At 37.9% G+C, this 20,781-nt stretch overlaps 1 protein-coding gene across 16 annotated transcripts in view; it reads left to right on the forward strand.

Annotated features, from left to right (window-relative positions):
* Window positions 1–20,781, forward strand: part of SPATA6L (spermatogenesis associated 6 like) — a 118,691-nt gene that overhangs the window by 34,895 nt on the left and 63,015 nt on the right. For 14 of the 16 annotated variants that reach the window (XR_808267.4, XR_808266.4, XM_024995920.2 and 11 more), the window contains 3 exons: window positions 8,639–8,763; window positions 14,470–14,547; window positions 16,286–16,525. Coding sequence is in view for 14 of the 16 variants with exons in the window: in XM_059889227.1 (XP_059745210.1) it covers window positions 8,639–8,763; window positions 14,470–14,547; window positions 16,286–16,525 (443 nt within the window). In the remaining 2 variants the exon portion in view is untranslated. The remainder of the gene's footprint in view (window positions 1–8,638; window positions 8,764–14,469; window positions 14,548–16,285; window positions 16,526–20,781) is intronic. The other 2 variants (XM_010807836.4, NM_001205485.1) reach the window with 2 other exon arrangements.

Here is a 20,781-nt window from a genome sequence, read left to right on the forward strand (position 1 = left end):
GGACACTCTTATATATGTCTGTGGTTTCTTAGGTAGGTAGAACAGAGCAAAAAAAGTGACAGGCTAAAATCAGGGCATTGAGTTTTTAATTTGACCCAGTTTTGTGTTCAACCATATATCATAAGTGGCAAGTTATATTGTAGTTTGCTAATGAAATAGAAGCAGGACCAGGTCTTATTTAATTTTTTGTGAGTTAAAAAAGTTACCCAATAGCTAAATATTCTTATGGTAAAAATTTTAACTAACTAAATTATATAAAATAGTAAAAGGCCATATTCATCAACAATATTCATTGAAATAATTGCTATTAACAATTTGTTGTTTATCTTTTTTATGCCTTTTATAATGCATTTAATATATATAATGTATTTAGTATATTCAACCAATCCTAAAATATATAGATATATAGACAAACACACACTCACATATGAGTACATAAATATTAAATATATCTAATATTTAGTATATGTATATATACACATATCTATGCATATATATTTTATATATATATATATATAATATATATAGGTTGAATATGTATTTCCTGAAACTTCAGATATATTTTTGACTGCCATTTGTTTTTTACTTGACTAGAAATCCATCTGTGAGAATGTTGCAAGAATAGTTCAAAACTGTAATGACTGGAGAGTATTAAAACTGAATGCATGGTTATGGGTTATAACTTAGAATTAATCAGATATAAAAGATACAAAGTGAAGGCTTTATTACACTTGTCTTCTTTTTCTTTATTATCCTTCAATTTCAGATTGTAATTTTAGTCAGATTAAACTTGAATCGTTCAATAGAATTAATTTTGTTCGGCTTCAAATAAATATAGGTTGATCCATTAATTTGTGCAACATCTGTTTATTGGATGTATACTCAGAAAATGCTCTACCCTGTGCCACTTCTTGGTATTATGCTGGTGGCACCAGGCATAGAGTGGTGACATGTGAGCCCTCTAGATCTGCTGGTTCTTGATACTAGGTAATTAAGTAAAAATGACTTGCTTAAAGTCTCAAGTGGACTGTGCTGTGGGGTCACATGGGCCACATTTAGGTTCTCAGGGATCAATTCTTCATTGGCTGAATTGTTACTTTTTAATTTTGTTGTCAGTATTACTGTGTCTGATACTTTTTCATAGCACTAAGACATATTCTGACCATTAAGTTTCTGAGATAAGTACTTCAGATTTGCATAGGACTGTACATTCTTTGCTAAAGAATGAAGAAATCTAGTAATTTGGCTTAGAAGCAATAAAAACTCCTGGGTCTTCAGTTTACAAAGATGGGAAAAAGCAAATAGACACCGGTGGGGCAGCATAATCCTGTTTGACAGTGAGCTTGGTGCTTTCTTTTATTGACCTCTTAAATAAAAACTTCTACTTTGGGATAAGTCATGTATATTCAGTCCAGCTTTTAACATACTCTTTTAATTGGCACCCATTCCCTGAATCAGAGCTTGATTTTAAATGGCAACCCACTCCAGTGTTCTTGCCTGGAGAATCCCAGGGATGGGGGAGCCTGGTGGGCTGCCATCTATGGCGTCGCACAGAGTCGGACACGACTGAAGCGACTTAGCAGCAGCAGCAGCAGCAGCAGTGATGTTTACTAGGCATTAGCAAGGAAAGAACTCCTGCCTCAGATGATCTGTTTGTTTGGTTTTTTAAGAATTTATATATATATATATATATATATATATAGGTCTTTGTTGTGTTGCACGGGCTTATCATTGCAGTGGTTTCTCTTGCTGCAGAGCATTGGCTCTAGGCACGTGGGTTTCAGGAGCTGCAGCACACAGGTGGGCTCAGTAGTTGTGGTGCACAGGCTTAGTTGCTCCACAGCATGTGGAATCTTCCTGGACCAGGGATTGAACCTATGTCTCCTGTTTTGGCAGGTGGATTCTCATCCACTGTGCCACCAGGGAAGTCCAGTGATCTGGTTTTGAATTCTTACTTTGCCATGTGGCATTAGGACAAGTGTCTTCAACTCTCAGAGCCTCAGTTACCTGTAAAGAGGTAATCAAATGAGACTCCATACTGGGAAACAAGCTGTCAGTTCTGATGTGCTCTATAAATGTTAGCTATTTCTAGAACCAGTATTATTATTAAAGTTATTATTTCTCTTAAAGTCTCATTTGTTTCATTTTCTGGGGATATCTTTCTCACTGATGGCATTGATGACCTCCCTATCTGTGCCATTAGATTATTAAGAACACTGAGCTCTTTCAGACATTTCACTTGGCCTATTAGACTTGCTCAGCCTGTACATATGTTTATTTATTACTTTTAACCTTGGCTCTTGCTGTAACATCCCCTTGGTGTTCTGTCATTTTCACACTGGGTGGCAGTTTGGATCTTTAGAAGATGAGCAAACCAGAGAGACAGAATTGAAAAGCTTTACTGCCTTCTGTTTTTATAACCCTATTTCAGTCTCACTTATTTTTTTTCAGTTTCTTTTTATTTCTGTGATTCCAAAGATAGCAGAACTCACTTTCAATTCTTGGACCTCCCATTTTTATCTTAATTCCTGCTAAATGTAGGAATAATAAGCAGTAACTATCACTTTGAATACAGTGATAAGAACTAGCCAAAACATATGAAAGAAAAAAGCAAAAGCCCGTGATAGAGCATCACACCATGCATCCACATATTCTTGGTAGGAACATATGGCTGAAAACACACGATGTTCATGGAGGCCAGTAGTGCTGGGAACACTGCTGGGCTGCTGTCACAGAGCATTTGTGATCATGGGAGGTAAAGCCACTCTCTGTGCTCTGCTTCACATGTTTGTCATTTGTCCTCACAGTAGACCTAAGGGACAAGTGCTGTTATGAATTCTGCATTTCCCTGAAGAGGAAAAGGAAGTTAAGAAATATACATGATTTACTCACATAGCTGGTAATTGCTGAAACAACGATTTGAACCAGCTCTGTCTGAACCTAGAAATAGTTTTTTACCACTGTGGTCTGAGCTTCATTAAAAAGTTGTGTTTTGTTGCTAATAATGGGTGAGGAAATTGTTATTTCACTTCCCGTTTTCAGGTGGCACTTTTGAGCCCTGATATGAGGAAGTCTATTTCTGGCCAACAAAGGTAGGAGGTCATACCCATCACAGAAAGTGTTTTAAAAGGCTCATTGACAAAACAAGGCCTGGATGAAACTAGTGAAGTAGAAGATTGATTTTAGAATTCCACCCACTTTCCCACCTCTCTCCCTATCTTCCTTTGAATCATCATTTTATTTTATTTATTTTGGCCAAGTTGCGTGGCATATAGAATGCGGGATCTTAGTTCTCTGACCAAGGATTGAACCCGTGCCCTCCTGCAGTGGAAATGCTGAGTCCTAACCACTGGACTGCCACAGAATTCCCTTTATCATCATTTTAAATTGTATGCTTATTTGAATAATTGTTTAATAATTACAGACTGTAAGTGTCAGGAGGACAGGTCTTGTATCCATCTTGTTCAGTATCATCCATCCAGTGTCTAGAACTCCTGGCACATAGTATGTTCTCAATGCATATTTCTTGAATGTATGAATGAAAAGAAATTATTAAAAAATGAATGTATGATAAGATTGGCAGAGATTTTAGAGAACATTTAGTCTGTGTCTCCCTCTTTTTTTTCTTTTTTTTACAGTTGTGGAAACTCAGTCTTACAGAGCGGAACTAGTACCTACTGAGTGGTTAATGTATTAATCATTACGTTCATTCATTCAAGAAGCAGTTATAAAATAGTACTCACTATGCCCAGGCACATTTCACAGGCTTGGGACAGGGTTGCTGCACTTTACCACTCCTTTCTTTCTTATTGTAAATTTTATTTTTAATTGGAGGATAATTGCTTTACAGTGTTGTATTGTTTTCTGCTGTACAAGAACATGAATTAGCTAAGAGTATATATATCCCCTCCCTCTTGAACCTCCCTCTCACCCTTCCCCCCATCCCACTCATCTAGGTTTCCACTCATTTCTGGACATTGTGATTCAGTTTTAATATGTCTGTCTTGAATGATATCTCAAGGGACCTATGGAAGATGCTGACAGTAGGATTCCTTTTCAGGCAAGATTGTTTTGGCTGAACCCTGTACTAGTAACTGACACCTAAGCTCACACCTTTCTAGGGACAATCTTGGCAGGAATTTAATGATGAATGGAAGGGTTACTGCTTTCATGGAGCGTTCATGGTAGCAGATGATGAATGAATGCCTGAACAAAAATAGCAGTTCGTGATAACTATTAGGTTGAAAATAATATAGGGGGATATGGTAGGGAGTGACAGGCTCCTGTAGGTTGGGTTGTTCCCTTTCTAATGAGGTGACATTTAAACCAAGATCTGTCATTCACTGATAAACTTAGACAGTGTGTTGAAAAGTAGAGACATTACTCTGCCAACAAAAGTCTGTATAGTCAAGACTATGGTCTTCCCAGTGGTCAAATATGATTATGAGAGCTGGACCTTAAGGGATTCTTGCCCACAGTAGTAGATATAACAGTCATCTGAGTTAAATTCACCCATTCCAGTCCATCTTAGTTCTCTGATTCCTAGAATGTTGATGTTCACTCTTGCCATCTCCTGTTTGACCACTTCCAATTTGCCTTGATTCATGGACCTAACATTCCAGGTTCCTATGCAATATTGCTCTTTACAGCATCGGACCTTGCTTCTATCACCAGTCACATCCACAACTGGGTGCTGTTTTTGCTTTGGCTCTTTCTTTTCATTCTTTCTGGAGTTATTTCTCCACTGATCTCCAGTAGCATATTGGGCACCTACCGACCTGGGGAGTTCATCTTTCAGTGTTGTATATTTTTGCCTTTTCATACTGTTCATGGGGTTCTTAAGGCAAGAATACTGAAGTGGTTTGCCATTCCCTTCTCCAGTAGACCACATTTTGTCAGAACTCTCCACCATGACCCATCCATCTTGGGTGGCCTTACATGGCATGGCTCATAGTTTCATTGAGTTAGACAAGGCTGTGGTCCATGTGATCAGATTGGTTAGTTTCCTGTGATTGTGGTTTTCAGCCCTCTGATGGAGAAGGATAAGAGGCTTATGGAAGCTTCCTGATGGGAGAGACTGACTGAGGGGGAAACTGGGTCTTATTCTGATCACTGGGTCCATGCTCAGTAAATCTTTAATCCAATTTTCTGTTGAAAGGCAGGGCTATATTCCCTCCCTTTTTGACCTGAGACCAAACTATGGTGGAGGAAAAATAGAGGAAAACAGTAGAATGGAAAAGACTAGAGATCTCTTCAAGAAAATTAGAGATACTGGGAACATTTCATGCAAAAATGGGCTCAATAAAGGACAGAAATGGTATGGACCTAGCAGAAGATATTAAGAAGAGGTGGCAAGGATACACAGAAGAACTATACAAAAAAGATATTCATGACCCAGATAATCACGATGGCATGATCACTCACCTAGAGCCAGACATCCTGGAATGGGAAGTCAAGTGGGCCTTCAGTAGCATCACTATGAACAAAACTAATGGAGGTGATGGAATTCCAGTTGAGCTATTTCAAATCCTAAAGGATGATGCTGTGAAAGTGCTGCACTCAATATGCCAGCAATTTTGGAAAACTCAGCAGTGGCCACAGGACTGGAAAAGGTCTGTTTTCATTCCAATCCCAAAGAAAGGCAATGCCAAAGAGTGCTCAAACTACCGCACAATTGCACTCATCTCACATGCTAGCAAAGTAATGCTCAGAATTCTCCAAGCCAGGCTTCAACAGTACGTGAACTGTGGACTTCGAGATGTTCAAGTTGGATTTATAAAAGGCAGAGGAACTAGAGATCAAATTGCCAACATCCGTTGTATCATCAAAAGAGCAAGAGAGTTCCAGAAAGACTTCTGCTTTATTGACTATGCCAAAGCCTTTGACTGTGTGGATTACCACAAACTGTGGAAAATTCTTAAAGAAATGGAAATACAGACCACCTGACCTGCCTCTTGAGAAATCTGTATGTAGGTTAGGAAGCAACAGAACTGGATATGGAACAACAGACTTTTGAAATCGGGAGAGGAGTACGTCAAGGCTGTATGTTGTCACCCTGCTTATTTAACTTATATGCAGAGTACATCTTGAGAAATGCTGGGCTGGATGAAGCACAAGCTAGAATCAAAATCGCCAGGAGAAATATCACCAACCTCAGATGATATCACCCTTATGGCAGAAAGTGTAGAAGAACTAAAGAACTTTTTGATGAAAGTGAAAGAGGAGAGTGAAAAAGTTGGCTTAAAGCTCAGCATTCAGAAAACTAAGATCATAGTGTCTTGTCCCATCACTTCATGGGAAATAGATGGGGAAACAGTGGAAACAGTCTCAGACTTTATTTTTTGGGGCTCCAAAATCACTGCAAATGGTGCCTTCAGCCATGAAATTAAAAGAGGCTTGCTCCTTGTAAGAAAAGTTATGACCAACCTAAACAGCATATTAAAAAGCGAGACATTACTTTGCCAACCTAGGTCCATATAGTCAAAGGTGTAGTCAACAGATGTAGTCAACAGGACTTACTAATGGATATCTATAAGGAGTGAAAGAGTGGAACAAAGGATAGAGCCTGGAGTATTGGGTTGATTAACTAGATCTGGTTCCTCTAATAGGAAGGTAGAGGAGAGCTTATTTGTGGAAAAAATCAAGTTCTCTTTTGGACCTGTTTTGTTGGAGATGGGCTTCCCCGGGTGGCGCTAGTGGCGCTAGTGGTAAAGAACCTGCCAATGCAGAAGACAGACGCAAGTTCGTTCCCTAAATCAGGAATATCCCCTGGAAGAGACAACGGCAACCCACTCCAGTGTTCTTGCCTGGAGAATCCCATGGACAAAGAAGCCTGGTGGGCTATATAGTCTGTAGTATGTTAGAGATACTGTAAGACATTAACTTGAAAGATAAATAATATCTCAACAGGATGGGAAGGAAGAAAGAATGTTTTATAAGAAATAGCATAAGCTGAGGAAGTACGTAGCAGAGGGCGGAAAGACATATCAGTTCATTGTGGCTGGAGCATGTTTTTGAAGGGAGGAGTAGAAAAATATGAAAAATGTAGAATACATTCTTTTTGCACTTTGATCCTTGTTAGAATCTAACATTCATATTAAATGGAATAAGTAGGAAGACATTAAGCCATCAGATTATTTGATGTAAGGTTGATTATTTTGTACATTCGAGATAACAAAAAGTACCCTCATTCAAGTTCATCTCACAAGTAAAGTAAGAGTCACTAAACAGTAAAGCTTCCTCACTGACTACAATTACTTTTTTGATGGTGTTCTTGGTCCAAACCACTGTGTAGCACCTTCTTTGTAGGCAAGGGGGTCTAAGATGGTAGCTTTTCTGTCCTTTAGCTCAGTGATTCTTAATCATATTGCACCTGAAATGATCTTTTGGTGATGAGTATTTTGTATTATCCTTTTGACCATATTGAAGTAATATTCATAGGTAATATGTGCTATGCTAAGTCTCTTCAGTTGTGTTTGACTGCAGTCCCATAGACTGTAGCCCAACAGGGTCCTCTGTCCTTGGGATTTTCTAGGCAAGAATACTGGAGTATATTGCTTCCTCCAGGGGATCTTCCCCACCTAGAGATCAAATCTATATTTCTTATGTCTCCTGCATTGGCAGGCAGGTTCTTCACCACCTGGGAAGCCCCACAGATAATATAACCAACCAACTTTATATAGCTCACTGCAAATAATTTGTGTAATATTCAGCCATAATATAAAGGAGAAGTACAAAGAAAAGTGATTTAAAATAAAATGAGATGTATGCTAACATGTAAATGTTGAGAAAGGTATGGTATTTGGTATATAGTATTTATAGTATTCAATTTTGTAGTATTTGTAGTATTCACAGTGCCGAAAGGATCTTGGTAAAGATTTAGACAAAGCAAAATACAGTTGTTCCTTAGTTTTCATGGTACCTGCATTCCTGAAAATTCAGTGTATTTTTAAATTGTGCAAAAAAAAAAAAAAATGCTTTGTGTTTATATGTAGCAGTTAGGTTCCAGGCTCAGATAATTGTAAAAAGGTTTCTTGCCTGAAAGAATGTCTGTACAATGTTAGAAAGTTATGCAGGAGTGTCTTGGGCATTGCAAGACACTCTGACCTCTGGTTCCTGCCCTTGAAATTTCCCCACAGATTTACAAAACATTCCTGGGGTTGGTATCAGTACTGCTGAGAGCGGCAGCTCTGGCTCTTCTCTAGGCCACTGGGACACTGACATTCCTGCACCACAGAATCTATTGAACCCTAGTCTACACTGTAACCTTTGGGTGAACAGAGCATTGTCTACCTTGTTCCTATTCTATCCCTAGGACCTGGCCCATGATATGTCCTTAGAAAACATTTGTCAAAGTGAAGAATGGAAGGATGGATGGATGGAAAGAGATGTTCTTTTTTATTTTATTTTGGGGAGCAACCCTTTAGATCAATGATTGGGAAGGCTTTTGAAAATCATGCATGAAATAAAAAGTAGTAGAAGACATCGCCTCTTGAGTACCAGGTGCTGTGATCAAAATATCTGTTTTTATCTGAGTGTCATCTCTGCCATCAACGGTCCAACTTTTATTTAGTTTAAATGATGTAGATACATAATTTTCAGAATATATCTACTCATGCATTTTCTCCTTTATTTGTAGTGTGGCAAGAGTTGGCCTACTATGAAGAAAACACACGGGACTTTCTCTTCCCTGAGCCACGGCTGACACCTTCGCACCCTGGGATGTGTAGGGAGGTGCTCATGAAGACAGTTGAAGGCTTTCCAGTAAGTTACCAGTGCCTAGCTGGGCTTCTGTTGGGAAAGGGATTCTTGGAACCTGAATGTTTTATTGATAATAAATAAATAAAGTGATCCACTCACCTGTTTGTGGGCGGATCACTTCATCTTGGTTGGTGCCCCTTTATTCTCTTTAGCAGCCCTGATGAGATGCCCACTCAAAGTGCTAAATAATGCTGATTCCCACTATTGGTCTGAGACGTGGGAGTCTTGTCTAACCAGGCTAAGTCACTGCCATATTCACATTATCACATAGTTATAAAAGGCTTACTTCTTCCACCTCCTTTTTTTTTTAATTTAAATATTTTTAAAGTATAGTTGCTTTATAATGTGTTAGTTTCTTGTGTACAACAAAGTGATTCAGTTATGTATATATGATATATATTATTATTCAGTTATATATATGTAATAATATACACTATTATAATATATATTCTTTTTCACCTTCTTTTCCATTATGGCTTATTACAGAATATTGAATATAGTTCCCTGTGCTATACTAGGACCTTGTTGTTTATTTTATGTGTAGTAGTTTGTATCTGCTAATCCCAAACTGTTAATTTATCTCCCCCCTCACCTCTGTTTCTCTGTGGTAACCATAAGTTTGGTAACCATATATCTGTTTTGTCATCTGCTCTTAATGCAGACTAACTGAAAGATGTAGCATCAGTTTATTTAATCATAGCTATTGTTTTAGTAACAATAACAGTAAAATAGAGTAGTGCTGCCTGTGTGTGTGCTCCGTTGCTCAGTTGTGTCCAGCTCTCTGTGATGCTGTGGATTGTAGGGCTCCTCTGTCCATGAGATTATTCAGGCAGGAATACTAGAGTGAGTTGCCATTTCCTTCTCTGGGGGATCTTCTCAACTCAGGGATCAAACCTGCATCTCCTGCATTGGCAGGTGAACTTGCTTTGGTTTTTTTCATGTGATATCATATTTTCTTCATAACAGTTCTTAAGTCAGCCAAGGCAGGTATTATGATCTCCACTTAATGGAGGGGAAACTGACAAGAGGTTCACAGGCTGATATTTTTTTAAATTTATTTATTTTTAATTGAAGGATAATTGCTTTACAGTGTTGTGTTGGTTTCTGCCATACATCAACATGAATCAGCCATAGGTATACATTTGTCCCCTCCCTCTTGAACCTCTGCCCCACCTCCCACTCCATTCCGCCCTTCTAGACTGTCACGGAACACTAGGTTGAGCTCCTATGTCATACAGCAAATTCCCACTGGCTATCTATTTTCTATATGGTAAAGTATATGTTCCAATGCTACTTTCTCAGTTCGTCCCACCCTTTCTTTCCCCTGCTGTGTTCACAAATCTCTTCTCTATGTCTGTGTCTCTGTTTCTGCCCTGCAAATAGGTTCATCAGTACCATTTTTCCAGATTCTGTATATATTCGTTGATATATGATATTTGTTTTTTTCTTTCTGATTTACTTCATTCTGTATAACAGGCTCTAGGTTCATCCACCTCAAGAACTGTCTCAAATTCATTTCTTTCTATGGCTGAGTAATATTCCATTGTATAAATGTACCACAGCTGCTTTATCCATTCATCTGTTGATGGATATCTAGGGTGCTTCCATGTCCTGGCTACTGTAAACAATGCTGCAGTGAACATTGTGGTACATGTGACAGACTGATATTATTGAGGGATCTTAAAAGATATGGCAGTTACTAGTACAGCAGTTACTGTTTCGGGGGCATTATCTGAACCCAAGTTCAAAATATTAATTTTGTTATTATCTGGGATGATTTTTAACATTGCAGAAACTCTGAAAGTTTTCTCTACTTTTATGTCACTTGAATGACCTCTGTTTTAAGGCCTACATCTTTGTAAATTATAAGAAGCATAAACTTTTCTGTTACTGCTCCATGAGTGGCTATTATTTTAATTTAGTGAGGTGTTATTGTCTCCATTTGAGAATTCTGTGCAGAATAGATGGCATGCAGAACCCCTGTTTCTATGATGTTTATGATGACAGGACTTCTAGTTCTGATACTTCAAACACCAAGCATTCATCAACAGTTCTCCCTGGGAACTAAGATCCTGCAAGCTGTGCTGCATGGTCAAAAAAAAAAAGTTCTCCTAATCGGAATTCCCGATGGCCATAACTTTAAGCCCTCCATAATCTTTGAAGATCTGGTGAATATCACTGATATCATTTTTTTTTCTCAGAAATGTTTTTTGTGTATCACTTATATCCATGGTACTTGTGAGATGCTTGCCTTTATTATTGTGAATTACTGAGATTTTGCTCTTCAGAAGCAGAAAGGGGATTAAAAACTGGTGAGAATTAGGTGGGAGATACTCTTTACATTAACTTTGATTTGCCCAAGTTTTCTATTAAATAAATTCCATTTGCAAACATTGGGCTGGTATCCAGCTAAGTATCAAGACAAGAAGAAAGACACTTTCTCATATTTTCCCAGATGTTATCTCTGTTTAACTTTATAGGCATAATTAGGAAGAAGAATCTACAGGAAGTTTTATTTGTAGTTATTCATAAATGCAGGTCATCATAAGAGAAAGAGCTTTAACACTGTCAGGAAGATCTTCATGCATTAGAGGTAAAGTATCAGTTCTTTCAATGAAGTTAAAGTATATTTTAAATAATTTGTGAAGAGATAGAGAGCTCAATTTCTCTCAAGTATTCTATAAGGAAAAATAAACAAATTGCTGAAGTTTTACTAATGGCTGATATTCATTGCATTCTCACTAGATGCCAGGCCCTGTGTTGAGTTCCTTACGTGTATTGTTTTATTCAATCCTTTTTAACCCTGCAAGCTGGCTACTATTAGTTTCCTCATTTTAGGCATGGGGAAGCTGGTATGGCGAATTTATAAAGGGTACCCAGAATCACAGAACTGGTGAGCAGTGGATCTAGGATTCTCACACTGGTCTGTTGTGCTTTGAAGTTTGCACTCAATCACTGCATTATGCTAATTCTCTCATTTTTATTTCAGCCCAGGGTCCAATTTCTTTTCATTAATGTTATAGGACATGAGAATAAATGACACGCGAAGGTCAGACAAATTATTCAGTTCATTTATTTTCTGTTATTAGTTCATCAAGAATTAGATTTATTTTCTCCAGTACAATGTGACTTTTTCGTCGTACTTTCATATTTTTTTTCATTTCACTTGTTACCCTAACAGCCTTTTTTCCTCCTTTTCCTGCTGAGGTCAAGAATATTGAGGGGAGATTATAATCTGTGTTTTTTGGTTGTTGTTGTTAGGTAAAGACTGAATTTGTAAGTTAGGCAGAAAGAATTTTGTTTTTAATTATTAATTTTTAATTAATAATTTTAATTTTTCCTTAGTGTTTAGGTACTCTGAGTACCCTTTATAAATTTTTCCTTCAGTTCAGTTCAGTCGCTCAGTCGTGTCCAACTCTTTGCAACCCCATGAATCACAGCACGCCAGGCCTCCCTGTCCATCACCAACTCACGGAGTTCACTGAGACTCACGTCCATCGAGTCAGTGATGCCATCCAGCCATCTCATCCTCTGTGGTCCCCTTCTCCTCCTGCCCCCAATCCCTCCCAGCATCAAAGTCTTTTCCAATGAGTCAACTCTTCACATGAGGTGGCCAAAGTATTGGAGTTTCAGCTTTAGCATCATTCCTTCCAAAGAAATCCCAGGGCTGATCTCCTTCAGAATGGACTGGTTGGATCTCCTTGCAGTCCAAAGGACTCTCAAGAGTCTTCTCCAACACCACAGTTCAAAAGCATCAATTCTTCAGCGCTCAGCTTTCTTCACAGTCCAATTCTCACATCCATACATGACCACAGGAAAAACCATAGCCTTGACTAGATGGACCTTTGTTGGCAAAGTAATGTCTCTGCTTTTGAATATGCTATCTAGGTTGGTCATAACTTTCCTTCCAAGGAGTAAGCATCTTTTAATTTCATGGCTGCAGTCACCATCTGCAGTGATTTTGGAGCTCCCAAAAATAAAGTCTGACACTGTTTCCACTGTTTCCCCATCTATTTCCCATGAAGTGATGGGACCAGATGCCATGATCTTCGTTTTCTGAATGTTGAGCTTTAAGCCAACTTTTTCACTCTCCTCTTTCACTTTCATCAAGAGGCTTTTCAGTTCCTCTTCACTTTCTGCCACGAGAGTGGTGTCATCTGCATATCTGAGGTTATTGATATTTCTTCCAGCAGTCTTGATTCCAGCTTGTGCTTCTTCCAGCCCAGCGTTTCTCATGATGTACTATGCATATAAGTTAAACAAGCGGGGTGACAATATACAGCCTTGATGTACTCCTTTTCCTATTTGGAACCAGTCTGTTGTTCCATGTCCAGTTCTAACTGTTGCTTCCTGACCTGCATATAGGTTTCTCAAGAGGCAGGTCAGGTGGTCTGGTATTCCCATCTCTTTCAGAATTTTCCACAGTTTATTGTGATCCACACAGTCAAAGGCCTTGGCATAGTCAATAAAGCAGAAATAGATGTTTATTCTAAAAATTCCTACCGTTAAATCCAATTATTGACCTAACCATCGTTACCACCATCTCATTGTTAAGGGGATTGCATAGGATATAGCCTGTAAATTTCAGCTCTAAACTGTTATGCTAAAATGAGTACTTATATGAAAAAGAAAATACATTCCTCCTTATTGTCTGTAAGTCACCGCCGTGAGTTGAGGTTAAATAGGTGAACAAGATTGCATTACAGACTGTGGATTCCTTACTGGTAGGGCCCCTCCTCCTCCTCTGTGGGCTAAGTGGAGCTTCATGTAGAGTGGCTAAGTATAGACTCAGGTTATCTGGGTTCAAGCCCAGTTTTGTCACTCAATGGCTGTGTGATTTTGGATAAATTGCTTATCTCCATGTACCTCAGTTTCCTCCTCTGTAAAATGGGATTGATAATAGTTCTTCCTTTATAGGGTTATTATGAAGGTTGAATGAGGTAATATATGTATGTGTGTGTGTGTTAGTCACTCAGTGGTCTCTGACTCTTTGCAACCCCATGGACTGTAGCCCTCTAGGCTCCTCTGTCCATAGGATTCTCTAGGCAAGAATACTGGAGTAGGTTGCAAATTCCTTCTCTAGGGGATCTTCCCCACCCAGAGACTGAACCCGGTATCCTGCATCTTTGGCATTGCACATGGATTCTTTACCACTGAGCAACCAGGGAAGCCCAAAGCAACTATACCCCAATACAAGTGTTTTTAAAATGGTATTGTTAACTATGTCACATTGTTGTACATAACATTTCTAGAACATATTCATTTTGCCTAACTAAAATTTTATATCCTTTGACTTAGCTTTTCCCTTTTCCTCTCATCCTCCAGCTCTTGGCAACCAGCATTCTATTAGCTGGTTTTTTAGCTAATTAGCTATTCTTTGAGTTTGACTATTTCAGATTCTGCATATAAGTGAAATATGCAGTGTTTATCTTTTTGTGTCTGGCTTATTTCATTTAGTATAGTGTCCTCAAGTTTATTCTCTGTTGTCATGAATGGCAGGATTTCCTTCTCTTTAAAGGCTGAATAATGTTCCATTATATATATATATATAAATATATATATATATTTGTTATGTATATATTTTAGACAATGTGTGTAGATTATGCTGGCTACACAAAAGAGCATTTAGGTTCTTGGATAATTTCATGTTAGGATAGGATAAGTAAAGACCTTCTTTCCAATAATTTTATTTGTTTCTTTTATTTTCAGGGCATTGCTCCTAAAATAGAGTTTTCTACAAGGACAGCCATCAGAGAACGTGTGTTTCTGCATAGAAACAGATTTTTTGTAAGTATAATAAAGAATCCAGAGATAGAAATGTCAGGGATTTCTCTACAAATTTAAAGAATTTCAACCTCAGCTTGGTTTACCAAGTTCAGATGCAACTGGACAGACAGAAACCTGGAGACTTATTGCTAGGTTTGAATTTACGTAGTCAAATTTCTTGTTCAGCCTGTCACATTAGAGTGATGATGTGTGGCATGTATTCATCATGGTATAGTTGGTGGAACAGCGTGATCCAGAAGCTACAATCACAGGCTTGATGTGTAGTCTAGTTAGTTTTTGTTGTTGTTGTTTCATGACATCTACTCTTGAGTTCATCAACAGTAGTGTTTCCTTCTTTCTTGTGCTGAGGCTGAAGGTCAGAGTTGTATTTGGGGCCACCCCTTTAGTAACAGTGAGGGTTCTTTTTTTTTGGTAACAGTGAGGGTCTTGGGGCATTCTTGAGCACTACCTTCATTTTGCTTTTTCAGCCATGATTTCCCCTTCACACTCTTTTCTTTCTATTTTTATTTTACCCCATTGCCCATAATTTTGCAAGCATCCAAAATCCTTTCTAAAATGATACAGAGAATTAATGAATATAGTTTGTAGATCTCACACGGGTCCTAGAATAAACCTTGAAAATGTGGGCTTTGGATTTAGGGGTACTGAAGAAGCAGGGTCATTAATCTGTGCAAATCCATCAATCCCCTGGGCACTGTAATTCATCAATGGAAAACCAGTGATTAATTTTCAGGAAGGCAATAGCTGCTTTTTAGTCTCTCCTTATTTACTCACTGTTTTCTCCAGTCTGTTTAAATGTGCACAGTGACTTTTCAGTTTATTGCTCTTTTTCTTCCATTCCATTTTGTTAATCTTGTTTTAATCTCGTAATGTAGAGATCTTCCTGTGCGAACTTCCCGGTCCCTTCCTCCTTCTCTAGTCTTGCAGTCTTTCTCTAGCACCGTCTAGTGGTGAAGCCTAACAGAACAGCTAGGAAAGCAGAAGGGGATTTGCAGTGGCTGGTTCAGTATCATAAAATTGAAAGGTGGGTTTGGAGCTGAGAGAAAAGTGCTTACTCACCAGTATAGTTGGCTTCTAAGTTTTTAATTGTTCTAAAAATTTCCATAGCTATACATACAACCATACTTTTTCCTTAAAATAAATTGCTTGAGGTGAAATCGCTGAACCCAAGTATATGCCAAATTCTCTCTCTGTCTCCCTCCCTCGCTGTATTTGTGTATCTGTCAATCATCTGATGGGGCATGGAGGTGTTTGATACTTTCCAGCTTTCTCATAATACAAATAAAACTCACTGTTTAAATTTTATTAATTTTGTAAAAAAAATTTTATTACATTTTGGCTGCACTGAGTCTTGGTTGGTACATGTCGGATTCTCATTGTGGTGGCTTCTCTTGCTGTAGAGCATGGGCTCTGGGGCATCTGGGCTCAGTAGTTGCACATGGGCTTAGTTGTTTCGTAGCATGTGGGATCTTCCTGGACCAGGGGTCAAACCCATGTCCCCTGCATTGGCAGCTGGATTCTCAACCACTGGGCAACCAGGGAAATCACAAATCTCACTGTTAATAGCTTAAATCTACTAGTGATACTAAGCTGACCTGAAGAAAAATTTTTAAATGCCCTTCCCTGAGTTCACGTTTTATAAATCTGAGATGTTAAATCTTCTACCTTAGTTCAGTTAAATACAGTTATATTCTGGTTGAGCTTTCTTTAAAAATATTGTCTCTTCTTTGGGTTTCAGGAAGAAAGACGTAAGTCACAAAGGCCTTTATCTACACCAAATGGACCAAAATTCCCCTTGAGTTGTGTAAAGATGAAACCAAGGGAGAGTAATCTCGACAGAGTGCCCCCAGGCATGCAGTCCCGGCCACTCTCTCCGTATTGCACCAGGCGTTTCTTCCAGGACCAACCAGCTCAGCTGAACCTTGGATATACTTTCAAAATACCTGGAGAAAGCAAACCTCCGTTTGTAGTAAGACACGTGAGCCTAAAATTATTTTTCAGAGTCCTTTGGAATGGTAGGGTGTGAATGAGGGTGGAATAAAGGAAGGTTGGACCATGATAACAGATGTGTAAGTAAATAAATAGAGGAAATTCAAATTTAATAATAATTATGATTAAATTATGCTCATTTCCTAGAGTTATTGTCAGGAAACTCCTATAAAGATGTCTTGTACAGAGGACTTGCTGAGTAAATGTCTACTATCCCTATTTTTAATTTTAGAATTAAAAATAAATTTAATTATTAATAGTGTTATCTGCATAGGACAACCTGCCACTATCCAGGAAGATCAATGAACTGACAGTAGTAGAAGATTCATATCAAAGACTGGCACATTCTCTGTACAAATCTGAAACTAAAGCCTCGTCAGTTTTAAGAAAACTACTTGAGTTTTCATAGTAAGCTCATTGTTCAGTGGCCAGCTTTTTAAAATATATATTTATTTATTTGGCTGCCTCCAGTCTTGGTTGTGGCATGCGAGCTCTTTGTTGAGTCATGAGGGATCTTTTCACTGTCGTGCATGGACTCTCTAGCTGCAGTGCACGGGCTTAGTTGCTCCATGGCATGTGGGATCTTAGTTCCCTGACCAGGAATCAAACCTGTGTCCCCTGTACTGCAGGGCGGATTCTTTGCCACTAGACCATTAGAGAATTCACCAGGCCGCACTTTAAAAGTAGGAAACATATGGCTGCAGGAAGAAGCAATGATATGCCATAGTCAAAAGTCCTTAATTAAAGTTATATTAGATTTAGCCATCAGGAAGTAGTGGGCAAATTTAACCACACTTGTTTTCATAGTCTTTTTTTTTGACTACTATAAAAGTAAAGGAAAATACAGAAAAGTTCAAGAAAAAAAAATTACCCATAGGTTCACTAGAATAATAAAATCATTGTTTAATTTGATACATTTTCTTTTGACTTTTTTTGATATTCATAAGGCCTTATTTTTTCCCACGAAGTTGTACTTATACTATATATACAGATTCATTTCTTTACAGTTACATATGTTTTTATCATGTTAAAAACACTTCTAGTATTAGTTCCTGTTTTTCTTTTTTTAATTTATTTATTTTAATTGGAGGCTAATTACTTCACAATATTGTAGTGGTTTTTGCCATACATTGACATGAATCAGCTGTAGGTGTACATGTGTTCCCCATCCTGAACCCCCGTCCTGCCTCCCTCCCCATCCTACCCCTCAGGGTCATCCCAGTGCACCAGCCCTGAGCACCCTATATCATGCATAGAACCTAGACTGGCTATCTATTTCACATATGATAATATACATGTTTCAGTGCTATTCTCTCAAATCATCCCACCCTTGCCTTCTCCCACAGAGTCCAAAAGTCTTTTCTTTACATCTGTCTCGTTTGCTATCTTGCATATAGGGTCATCGTTACCATCTTTCTAAATTCCATATATATGTGTTAATATACTGTACTGGTGTTTTTCTTTTTCTTTTTTTAAATTAATTAATTTATTTTACTTTACAATATTGTATTGGTTTTGCCATACATTGACTTGAATCCGCCATGAGTGTACATGTGTTCCCCATCCTGAACCCCGCTCTCTCCTCCCTCCCCATCCCATCCCTCTGGGTCATTTCAGTGCATCCTGTATCATGCATCCCGAGCACCCTGTATCATGCATCAAACCTGGACTGGCGATTCATTTCACATATGATATTTTACATGTTTCAATGCCATTCTCCCATATCATCCCTCCCTTGCCCTCTCCCACAGAGTCCAAAACACTGTTCAATACATCTGTGTTTCTTTTGCTGTCTCGCATACAGGGTTATTGTTACCTTCTTTCTAAATTCCATATATATATGTTAGTATACTGTATTGGTGTTTTTCTTTCTGGCTTACTTCACTCTGTATAATAGACTCCAGTTTCATCCACCTCATTAGGACTGATTCAAATGCATTCTTTTTAATAGCTGAGTAATATTGCATTGTGTATATGTACCACAGCTTTCTTATCCATTCGTCTGCCAGTGGACATCTAGGTTGCTTCCATGCCCTGGCTATTGTAAACAGTGCTGCAATGAACATTGAGGTACATGTGTCTCTTTCAATTCTGGTTTCCTCAGTGTGTATGCCCCAGCAGTGGGATTGCTGGGTCATATGGCAGTTCTATTTCCAGTTTTTTAAGGAATCTCCACACTTCTCCATAGTGGCTGTACTAGTTTGCATTCCCACCAACAGTGTAAGAGGATTTTCTTTTTTCCTTGCTCTCTGCAGCATTGTTTGCAGACTTTTTGATAGTAGCCATTCTGACCGGCGTGAGATGGTACCTCATAGTGGTTTTGATTTGCATTTCTCTGATAATGAGTGATGTTGAGCATCTTTTCATGTGTTTGTTAACCATCTGTATGTCTTCTCTGGAGAAATTTCTGTTTAGTTCTTTGGAACATATTTTGATAGGGTCATTTATTTTTGTGGAATTGAGCTGCAGGAGCTGCTTGTATATATTTGAGATTAATTCTTTGTCAGTTGCTTCGTTTGCTATTATTTTCTCTTGTTCTGAAGGCTGTCTTTTCACCTTGCTTATAGTTTCCTTTGTTGTGCAAAAGCCTTTAAGTTTAATTAGGTCCCATATGTTTATTTTTGCTTTTATTTCCATTGCTCTGGGAGATGGGTCATAGAGGATCCTGCTGTGATTTATGTCAGAGTGTTTTGCCTATGTTTTCCTCTAGGAGTTTTATAGTTTCTGATCTTACATTTAGATCTTTAATCCATTTTGAGTTTATTTTTGTGTATGGTGTTAGAAAGTGAACTAGTTTCATTCTTTTATGGGTGGTTGACCAGTTTTCCCAGCACCACTTGTTAAAGAGATTGTCTTTTCTCCATTGTATATTCTTGCCTCCTTTGTCAAAGATAAGGTATCCATAGGTGCATGGATTTATTTCTGGGCTATTTTGTTCCATTGATCTATTTTTCTGTCTTTGTGCCAGTACCATACTGTCTTGATGACTGTAGCTTTGTAGTATAGTCTACAGGCAGGCAGTATAGTCTGAAGTCAGGCAGGTTGATTGCTCCAGTTCCATTCTTCTTTCTCAAGATTACTTTGTCTATACGAGGTTTTTTGCATTTCCATACAAATTGTGAAATTATTTGTTCTAGTTCTCTGAAAAATACTGTTGGTAGCTTGATAGGGATTGCATTGAATCTATAGGTTGCTTTGGATAGTATACTCATTTTCACTATATTGATTCTTCTGATCCACGAACATGGTATATTTCTCCATCTATTTGTGTCATCTTTGATTTCTTTCATCAGTGTTTTATAGTTTTCTATATATAGGTCTTTTATTTCTTTAGGTAGATCTATTCCTACATATTTTATTCTTTTCATTGCAATGGTGAATGGAATTGTTTCCTTAATTTCTCTTTCTGTTCTTTCATTGTTAGTGTATAGGAATGCAAGGGATTTCTGTGTGTTAATTTTATATCCTGCAACTTTTCAATGAATATAGTTCCTGTTTTTCATGAACTCTGTTCCACATTGTAGTTCATGACTTATTCTCCAGAATGTTAACGATTGATATTATTGTCAAGTTGATAATTTGATTCAGGATTACCTGTGTGATGTTTGTATATTAGACACAGAAATGAAGCATGGTAAATCCCAAAGTCAAGGTGCTTTTTAGATGACTGGTTATAGCATTGGTTTGCAGGTAGAACAGAGATGTTGTTTGGCTAGAAAATACAGGATAGCTGTTTTCTTCAGGTAACCTATAAAAGTGTCTGGCAAAATCTAGCACTGTAAACATAGTTTCATACAAATATAGTTAAATTGAGTATATTGGGTCTGATTTATTCCATTTGATATATATTTTAATAAAATACACAACTTTAGTGTACACCATTATGAACTAAATAACCTTAAAATGTTGGAAGTTTTCTTAGGGAATTAAAATTTACATGATACTTTTATTTAACAAATTCATATACAGTCTTTACTATGTGCCAAGCTCTTTCCTAAGGGCTTATAGATATTAACTCTTTTATTTAGCCAGATTTCCTGATGGTATCTGATGTTTAAGTAGAAAAATTAAAATGTAGAGGACCTGATGTTGTCAAGATTGTAAATTCTAGTAAAATTATTTCTTGAAGTAGAATGAAGAATAATAGTATAACATGACTTCTTGACATTAAAAAAATAAAAAACAAGGTTTTTTACAAAGAAAATTAAGCAACTGTATGTCATAGACATTCTGGAAGAGTCTCTA

This window comes from Bos taurus, chromosome 8 (genome assembly GCF_002263795.3).
Source record: "Bos taurus isolate L1 Dominette 01449 registration number 42190680 breed Hereford chromosome 8, ARS-UCD2.0, whole genome shotgun sequence".
Taxonomy (NCBI): domain Eukaryota; kingdom Metazoa; phylum Chordata; class Mammalia; order Artiodactyla; family Bovidae; genus Bos; species Bos taurus.